This window comes from Triticum urartu, chromosome 4A, assembly GCF_056163025.1.
Source record: "Triticum urartu cultivar PI428250 chromosome 4A, HENAU_Tu73, whole genome shotgun sequence".
Taxonomy (NCBI): Eukaryota; Viridiplantae; Streptophyta; class Magnoliopsida; order Poales; family Poaceae; genus Triticum; species Triticum urartu.
In genome coordinates, this window is record NC_141876.1 from 29,757,694 (window position 1) to 29,767,510 (window position 9,817).

The 9,817-nt window shown below is 52.4% G+C and overlaps 1 protein-coding gene and 1 pseudogene across 1 annotated transcript; both read left to right on the forward strand.

Moving 5' to 3' along the window:
* Positions 1–3,298: 3,298 nt before the first annotated feature.
* Positions 3,299–6,495, forward strand: LOC147974596 (uncharacterized; annotated as a pseudogene).
* Positions 6,496–8,190: 1,695 nt separating this feature from the next.
* Positions 8,191–9,204, forward strand: LOC125554564 (mitogen-activated protein kinase kinase 9-like). Its single transcript, XM_048718084.2, has one exon. It carries the CDS (start codon positions 8,191–8,193, stop codon positions 9,202–9,204), a length of 1,014 nt encoding a protein of 337 aa, XP_048574041.1.
* Positions 9,205–9,817: the final 613 nt, after the last annotated feature.

Here is a 9,817-nt window from a genome sequence, read left to right on the forward strand (position 1 = left end):
ATAGCCAAGTGATTATCAACAAGATCAGCCGGTATACCGTATGCCAACATACGCAAAGCGGCTGTCACCTTCTGAAAGGTGCTATGCCCGAGCTCTCCGGCGGCATTCCTCCTTTGCTGAAAAAAACGGTCATGGCTCGCTAGTTTCTCTGCAATGCGCCTGAACAACTCGGTGCTCATCCTAAACCGGCGACGAAAATACGACTCGGGGTATATGGGATTCTTCGCAAAATAATGCCTGATCAATCTGTTGTGGGCATCGATCCTATCCCTCCAAATTTTCTGCCGACCCATAACCGAACCACCGTGCTTCGGTTTTTTTTATATGCATAGCTAGGATCATTGCAAGATCCTCCTCCTCTTCCATATCAAATTCTTCTTCGGAAGAATCATACGACGAACTCATCTACAATGTTCAATACTATACTATAAAAACTACAATTCAAAACATGCATCAAATTCATGAAGTTTGAGCAATACATACCTTGTAGGCGTTTTGTCAAACACCTTGCGGGCGCGGCGCGGCAGCGAGCGCTCGGGCGCTGTTCCTCGGACGACGGAGGCGCGCGAGCGCCGGCGGGACTAGGAGGGGATGGGGCGGAAGCGCGGGCGCGCGGGGATAGGCCGGGGAAGCCTGAACGGTCGCCGGGGGGCGCAGGCGGCGGCGGCGGCGTGGCCGGACGGGGGATGGAAGTGGGAGAGAGGAAGTGCGGGCGCGAGCGCTGGAGTGTGCCGCGCGCTGCAGCGGGCGTCCGAAATACACCGTGCGGCTAAGTGTTTTCGACCGCGCGCCCAACCCGTTATAGCGCGCGCGCCGTTTTTGCGCGCCCGCTTGAGCGACCCGCCGCGTTGCGCGCGCGGTAAAACGGCCTAATTTACGGCGCGGCGCTAGTTTAGCGCGGCTGTTGAAGATGCTCTTATACGTGCGCTCTGCCTCTGCTGCTTTCAACAAGCTTTCAGCAAATCATAGTCGACCAGACTGCGACATGCGCATTTACCCCAAGTTTTCTTCTCACTTCCTGGAGCGCATTCTACTTCTCCAGCAAGTCTTTACCCCTGCGCTTTGTACTTGCTGGACCAGACAGGTCAGCCAGAGGTGAAGACAAGAAGCTGGCCGCTGGCTTGCCACGGGTCACGTACGTGGTGTCATTTCTAGACTCTCTTCTTCTAGACTCTGCTCTGGTTAGCTGAAGCCCTGCTGCACAAACATTTTCCCAGGGTAGAATAAAGCCGCCTGCTGGCGATTAAATTACCAGTTCACACGTTGCTCGCCGGCCGTCGGAGATTAACAGGGCATTCTTAATCAACTGACGTGGAGGCTCAGTCCGAATGGCCATTGTCAACACCCGCGAGTCAGCATCTCAAGGAAAGAGACATAGTTTTTGTTATCAAAAATGAAATAAAAAGGGACATATTTTTACCTACCGCGAGCCGAAATATCAAGAAAATTAAGAGAGAAAACAATAACAGAGAGTCAAGTATGCAGCTCTCAAAGGACAACTAATGGCTGCCATTAGGGCTTAGTTAATTAAATAAAAGATGATGTGCGACGTGTGCCATCAGGCGTCTCACTCGTTGGAACGTAGGACCTCAGCACGCCATCAGTGGCACCTGCGCCGCTTTGATCATTTTAATTATCCGAGGCCTAATCTGCGATGCTGCTGCTGTGTTAGATATGATGTGGTCTACTAACGTAACAAGGCTGCTTAAAAAAATATAAGTTCGGTAAATAAGTCTAATCAGTGTTACTGCGTCACTGTAATGATCTCTTATCTGAGTACAGTCTAGCTCCTTTGACTCAGTGGAGTTATACAGAATTGGATCCTTAGAGCAGCTTCAACGAGGCGACCCATTTCATCCGCGGCCGTCCGTTTGAGCCGGTGCCGACAAAAAAGCCAACCCAACGCGCCGACCCAAACGGACGCGCGTCCGCTTTCGTCCGTCTGTCGACCCATTCCCGACCCATTTTGAGCCTGATTTGCGTCGACGCGGACACAAGGCCGAACGCACGCGCTCGTCCTCTTTCCTTACCGGGCCCGCTGGTCGGTGGTACATTGGATTCACACCCTCATCCGCCTGCTACGTTGCTGACGCCGCCGGCTATTTTTCAGATAAAAATGGATACATAGATAGTTCTAGCGTACACAGATAGAAGAAAAGACCACTGCTCGTCGCTTTCCGACTCCGACTCGGTAATATCCTCCTCCGACGTCTGAATGTAGGCGTCAGCATACGCCTCGTCTTCAAAGTCCCAACCCGCCGTTTCTCATAGCTCTAGTTTCAATTGAGCTGCTTGCTTCCGCGAACGCTTGTCCTCCCGATAGGCGGCTCGCTCCCTCCTCCTCGCGTCCCTCTCCAACATCCTTTGCTTGTAGAACTGGCGTTCGTCGACGATGTCCTGCGGGAAGCCTCCGCGTCACACCACCAAGGCTTCCACGTCCTTCTCCGCGATGGCGAGGCGATGCTGCCGCCTCCGGTGGACACGACGATCCTCGTCGGTGAAAAGCCGCGGGAGAGGCGCCAGATCCTGCGCCCGCTGGCTCGACACGTTGGAAAAATTCATATCCCAACGAGGCCTCAGGAGGCGCCACGCGGCCGCGTCGTACGCGCGGGCCGCCTCCTCTGCGGTGTCGAAGGTGCCAAGGATGAGACGTTTCTCGCCAAAACCAGCGCGCGCTAGGCCGCTTCCCCCCGCGCGCGAACCTTTCCCGCGCGCTGGAGCGCCAAAACCAGGGCGACGGCATGGACGCTGGCATGATCTAAAACGCCCGTGGTCATGAAATGGGTCGGCCCGTTGGGCGCACTGCCGACCCAAAACTAAAATAGGGCGGACGGGGTGGGCGGCCGATCCAAACAGATAAAAATCGAACAAAAACGTCGTTCGTTTAGGTCAGCCCATTGGAGTTGTTCTTAGGCCAACTCCGACCGTTGACCCCAAATAGACGTCCTTTTTATTTGGATTTTGTCTATTTGAGTCGGGATAAAGAATATGAGCGTCCGGATGCGGCCATTCGGCCATCGGTGCACCTAATCGGCCCGCTGCATCCTAAATTGTCCGTTTTTGGACGTGCAAATTTGACCCTAATCAAACTCAAATAGACATTGCACATAATTTAAAGACATTAATATAAACATAAACATTCACAAAAAGTCGAGTCCATCACATTCTTAACTAGACTCAAAATTTAAATGGAATTAAAAAAGCTAGATAAGCCTGTCGCCGTCATCTTTCAGTTGCCGCCGCCGCCGTCCTTGTCGTCAATGAGAGGCCGACGGCATCTAAAGGTGGGCAGGCGGCTGCGGATGCACGATCTCTGGCCCGTGGCGGAGACGGTGACCACGCGTTAGCACGCACTTGCTCCGGCGTGCACGGCACCGTCTCTGTCCACGACCACCTCTGGCCGACCAATGTCGGGTTCCATGCCGCGGGTTCCTCCTCCTCCACCTCCTCCATGGCCTCCTCCTTGACTACGACGTCGAGCTTCGGGATGGCCACCAGAGTTCAAATTCTGGTGCTCGCATTTATTTTTGGATTTATTTCAGGATTTCCGCGCGATGTGCATTCAGTAGGAGGAGACGTTCCCGTCGACGACGAGGTGACTAAAGTGACTTTGTAAATTTCAAGATAATATGCCGGCTCAGTCTTTCAAGATGCTCATAGGGGTAGAATGTGCGTGTGTGCATTCATAGGGATAAATTTGCGTGTATATGAGCGCTTGCGTCTGTATTGTGTTAAATTTTTTTAAAAAAATTGCTAGTAATACTCAGTGATTCCTAACCAAAAATAATAAATAGTACGTACTAGTATGGGTCGGTTTCCAAAGATAATACGGCTCGGTAAGACTAGACCCATCCATATTAAGTGCCGTAGCTAGGATTTCCATCGATCCATGATCCACTGACCGACTCGTACGTACCTTAGGTTATTCGTCGAGAGAACCCACCGCCACCAAGTCAGCTCCGGCCGCCGTGTCTCTGCTTGCAGATCGCCACTAGCTGATGGCGTCTGGATCCACTTCTGCCGCCGGCGCTGCCTCCCTTGGGAGGGGCCTGATCTCGTGCATGCACAGCCGCAGCTGCCGCGCCGAGGACGCGCTCGACGAGGCGGATTTGCCAAAAGCCATCGACAAGCTCATCACCGGCTTCTACGAGGAGGCGTTCAGCCGGCTGCCCTGCGACGTCATGCCGGACCTCCTTCCCCTCCTCACCACCGATGGCGGCGGCTCCTGCCTCGGCCTCCTCGACCCCGTCTCCAACATCATCCTCAATACCCTCGCCCTCCTCTCCAAGGACGCCGCCCCCGCCCCCGCCACCTCTCCGTCTCCGCCACCCACAAGAAGATCCAAGAGACAGGCTCTCAACACCGCCAGACGATCCATCCCCGGTAGGGGCGGCTTGCGCCACGTCGGATCAGGATCCTACCACATCCTTCTCGCCTTCCTCATGGCGTATTTCGGATGCCTCAAAAAGGAGCAGGCCCTCAGCTACCTCTACAGGGCCGACGCCAATCTCCTCCTCGCCGTCATGCTCATCCAACACGATCTATACGCGGACGAAGCATTGGACCCCGAGTCTGATAGGACCCAAGCCGCCCTTGAGTCGGCAGCCACCATAGCAGGTCACCCTTCGCCCACCACCTTGGCTCGCCTCATGTCAATCCGGCTCCAAGACGACAACTTTGCCCTTCTGAAGAAGCTGTTTTCAGCTGATGCTCAAGGTATTCCGCTCACGGTTGAGGATGTCTGGGCGACCAACCGCATCCTACACACAATGTTGAGCCCGATCTGTACTGCCAGCATTATCCATACCAAAAGAGGGCTTGTTGTCCATGTCCGTCACATGTTGGAGGCTAGGTGCTCCGAAACTATCTCGTTCTCTACTACGGCGGACGCCAGGACCGCCACCACCACCTTGGGCTGGGATGGAACTCCCATCTTGTCGTTGCAGTCCGGAGTCCTGCCTCGCAAGCTGCAAGATTGCCTGGGAAAAGCAATAGCAGATGCCCGGAAACACAATCTCAAGACCCCATGTGGCGGCGGCAATGCATGCGATTACATGGAGTCTCTCAAGATGTACCTCCATGGTATAATTCACAACTTGTACATCAAGGCGCTCAAGTTGCTGCCCACACCCTCTGGCTCGCTCATGCGTAGCATCCTCAAGTCTGGCCACTGCTATGGCTGCATGGACCCTGTCTCCAACATCATCGTCAACTCTATCTGGTACAACAGTTGTGGCTGCAATCTGCCAGTTTCTGAAGGCAGGGACATGGTAGAGTACAATGATGTCATGGACCCCCTATGTCTGCTCCGCGCACAGGTTCACTCCCTCAAGGGCCTTATGGAGCTCGCCGCATTCGCCGACCCCCAATTCTCGGCGCCGGCTTGTGCTCTGGAGCTCCTCTGCAGTACAAAATGCGACATTGCTAACATGTTGCCATCATCGATAGAGAGTTCTGAAAAGAACCCCTTCCATGAGTCGGCCAAGGCAGCTGCTGCTGCTGATGCCCGATACGCGAAGCGAGCTGCTCTCATTTATAACCGAGGCTCAAACTAGTGGTACCGTGTTGCGTGTCGACGACATGACACAAAGTATTTCGCTCATATGGAACAGAAACAGATCCGGGGCTCAAACTGTGCAAGCTCCTGAGCTTTGTACGGGGGCATTGAGGGCGGTGTCAAGCGAGAGATCGGATTATGAGGATGAGAGGAGCTGCTTCCGTTCAAAGATTGACCAGTTGCTCAAGGAATACACGACCCAACAGTTTTTGGTAGGTATTAAATTTGGTTCCCATGCATCGTAGCTAGCTGCGCGCTACATATAGTATATTCCCTTTATACCTTGATTAATTTTGACCAACACTCTTGCTTGCTGTATGTAGGGATCAAAGTATAAACTCGATACTATCTTGGGTGTGGAGGAAAGAAACAAAGGCTACCGCCCCTGCGGTTATATTCGCTACCATGTGAACTTCACGGCCACATGTGATTTGAGGCTTCAGAGGACGCTTTTCTACGCTGAATTCTCGTTCTCCTCACGTGAGCAGGAGCCAGAATTCTGCTGCCCTCTACCCTATGCGAATGCGGGTAAGTAGTACCTGATAGCACTTGGTTAGTACTTTGGGTCACCGCACGACCTTTTCATGATTGCATTGCATGCATTAGTGGTAGATTTGAATTGGAATTGGCTTATTGGCGTGTGCTCTGTCTCTTACTGAATCTCGGGCTTTATTTTCTTGTTAATAGGCCGTTGCTATTATGGTGTGATTAGTGCGAGGAAAATCGTGTATCCAGATGACGCCAAGTACATCCCGGATGATATCACCGTCCGTGGAACCCGCAGCGCGGATGGCATGCTAGGGATGGACCTGGTCTACTTCAGTCCCAAGTTGGACGTGGAGATTGCTGAGAATTTGAACGTGTTGCACAGTGAAGAAGAAGAAGAAAAGAGGAAGAAGATGAGGAAGACGGGGAGGGGGATGTGTCGTCCTAATTAATGCACATTTTGCGATCAGAAACTGGATGACAGATTTGTGTGTAAGTAAATCAAGCTATAGGTCGCTCGTTGCTATGGCTGTGAAACCGGTGTGATGGAGCCTGCCAGTAGTAGGCTCTTAATTTGGTCTGCTGGATCATACACGGTAAGTAGTAGCTAGGCTCTAGTTTCAGTCAAGTAGTCCCCCTCCTCCTAGCTAGGTCCGAGCAGCAGCACTGCAGCAGCTTCAAATTCCATCAGTAGTATATGTGGTTTGCATTTCCTTTTGTGATATGGTTCAACCTGTACATGGCGATGCATGAAATTTGCATACTAGTTTTGAGGAGGTTTCTTCCAGTAATCTTTGGAGGTCACAGTGGTTAATATTTTCACAGCCGTAATTGTTTGTACCTTCTCATGGTGTTGTATATATGGTGCCTAGCTGAACCATATATAGGTATTAGTTTATGTTATGCCTAGCAATTTCTTGCCAATATCTTAGCACGGACCTTGTCTCGCTTTGTTCATCTAGAAGCTTTTCTAGGTGTTCTCGTGTAAAAAGCTAGTTATAAGAGATTTTGTTCAGTTCTCCATCCAAATTAGGATTAAGCATTTTTCTGGCTTTTCCTTTTAATGTTAATTTGGTTTTTGATTAGCTGTTCAGCCGCTGCTTAATATTTGACCTGTATATGGTATTTGAGTGTAATCTATATTCTCTGGTTTATTATTCCCTTTACTAAGTATCTTGTTGTATTTGATCATGAGTTTGTTTGATTGTCGGTTTGGCTGTTTTCCTAATCGGTTTGGCTGTTTTCCCGATGAAATCTCAGCATGTGGTTTTCTTGTGCCCTGGCTTGAATCTAGTACCAAATTGTTTCCTTAGCCTCGAGTGTGATGGTTTTGAGTAAATAACTCTAATCGTGTACACCCAAGTCGACGTATGTTTCTTGTCGTCCATCGGGACACCTTCATGCTTATCCGAGAGTAAATGTGAACTCCTTAGCATTTCGGTTAGTACAATTGGCGCTGAACTTTTCATTTGAGGCAGCCCTTTTGTGTCAACAGAATGCGGGATAACATACAGCTGGTTCTCAGAATTAGGCGTTAATAAAGAAAATCAAAACGACGCAGATGGACGCATCATGGCGTGCTGTGTTGTGTTCTAACAATGGAGGCGCCTGACGACACACGTTGCACAAGTTTAATAATACTGGCAGCCCATTGCCATTAGAAGTAGGCCTTGCTGGCGGGTGTCGACCCCTTTGATCGACATGGATCGACTGAGCTCTCGTCCCTCTCGCTATCGTGTTCCAATTAATCAGCATGTAGCATGCCAATTAACCACCCACCACAGTACATGGCTACGTAGTGCATTACAGGCGCCTGCCTTTGAAATTTCAAGGTCACATTCATCCATGTCGCTCCATTAAAAAGTGATGGGCGATTGAGGCGGTTTTATTCTAGTAGTATTTTCTACTAGCAAACATTCCTACGGTAGAATCTCCTGCAAGTCACAATCTGGTCGACTATGATCTCTTTGCTGAAAGCAGGAGAGACAGAGATAGATACGGATTCAGACCTCAGAATCACACGAGCAGAGCAGAGCACGCGTATAAATGAGCTGCCAGTCTGCTTCAACAGCCCAAAGCAAAGCAGCAGCAGCTCAGATCGCTCAGCGTTACGGTGGTGATCATCAGCCTACGGTGGTGACAGACACATGGCTCTGATCAGGGAGAAGAGGCTTCCGCAGCTGCACCTCGCGCTGCCCGTCCCGTCCCGCGCCGCCGCGCAGGAGCTCGGCGTCCTCGCCCGGCGCCCCAACCCGACGGCCACCAAGGCCTCCACCCCGTCGGCGCTGTCCAGCCAGTTCCGCCTCGCCGACTTCGACAAGCTCGCCGTCCTGGGCCGCGGGAACGGCGGCACCGTCTACAAGGTGCGCCACCGGGAGACGTGCGCGCTCTACGCGCTCAAGGTCCAGCACTACGGCGACCCCGCCGCGGCCGCCGAGGCCGACGTCCTCGGCCGCACGGCCTCGCCATTCGTTGTCCGGTGCCATTCCGTGCTCCCCGCCGCGGCATCCGGTGACGTCGCTCTACTCCTCGAGCTGGTGGACGGCGGGTCGCTCGACTCCATCCGGAGCCGCCGCGGCGCGTTCACGGAGGCCGCGCTCGCGGAGGTGGCGGCGCAGGCGCTGTCGGGGCTGGCGTACCTCCACGCCCGCCGCATCGTGCACCTCGACATCAAGCCGGCGAACCTCCTCGCCAGCACGGCCGGGGAGGTGAAGGTCGCGGACTTCGGCATCGCCAGGGTGCTCGCACGCGCCGGCGACCACTGCACGTCGTACGCCGGCACCTCCGCGTACATGAGCCCGGAGCGCTTCGACCCGGAGGCGCACGGGGGGCACTACGACCCGTACGCCGCCGACGTGTGGAGCCTGGGGGTCACGCTCCTTGAGCTCTTCATGGGCAGGTACCCGCTCCTCCCCGCCGGGCAGCAGCCGACCTGGGCCGCGCTCATGTGCGCCGTCTGCTTCGGCGAGCCGCCCGTGCTGCCCGACGGCGCGGCCTCGCCGGAGCTCCGGGGGTTCGTCGCCGCGTGCCTGCAAAAGGACTACCGCAACAGGGCGTCCGTGGCGGAGCTGCTTGCTCACCCGTTCGTGGCCGGGAGGGACGTGGCAGCGTCGAAACGCGCGCTCCGGAAGCTGGTCGCCGACGCCTCGTCGTCGTTGTAGTGCCGGCATGCATACGTGATCCCGCTGGGCGGCAGAGCCATGCACATACATGTAGGATCAGTTTTGCTAGCCATGTAGAGTGCTACTACATAGGATGCAGGGCATACCACGTCATTAGTTAGCTTAGTGATGACCTAGGAGTACTTAGTCACTTGTTCAGACATTGGTGATGTTTTGATTCCACACCACTGTAAATTACCTTTTGTCCCTCAACTATCGACTAATACTTCATAAACTTCAATATGGGACTGTTAAACCCTCGATCAAGTCAGACCGGTAGAGCTGTGTCAGTCTTTTAGCACAAGTGGGAACCCATGTTTTGCACAAAATAAATAAAGGACAATACATCACCAAATAAGAGAACTCATGAAAATACGAAACATGTAAAAAAACTAAAAAGTCAGAGGGATGTCAAAAAAAGAAAATAAGAAAACTTAGAAAATTATAAACGTAAAATACAAGGAAAACATAAAAAATTTATAAATGTAAACATTCTAGTAAACTTAGAAAAATATGAAATTATTAAATTCTACTCCCTCTGTAACGAAATATAAGACTTTTTTGTGTAGTTGGCTACAAAAAAACATTCTACATTTTTTTATTAAGGGAGTAA

What these genes read in the sequence shown, in the direction of transcription:
- LOC125554564 (XM_048718084.2), top strand. Translation starts at nt 8,191, where the DNA reads ATGGCTCTGATCAGGGAGAAGAGGCTTCCGCAGCTGCACCTCGCGCTG.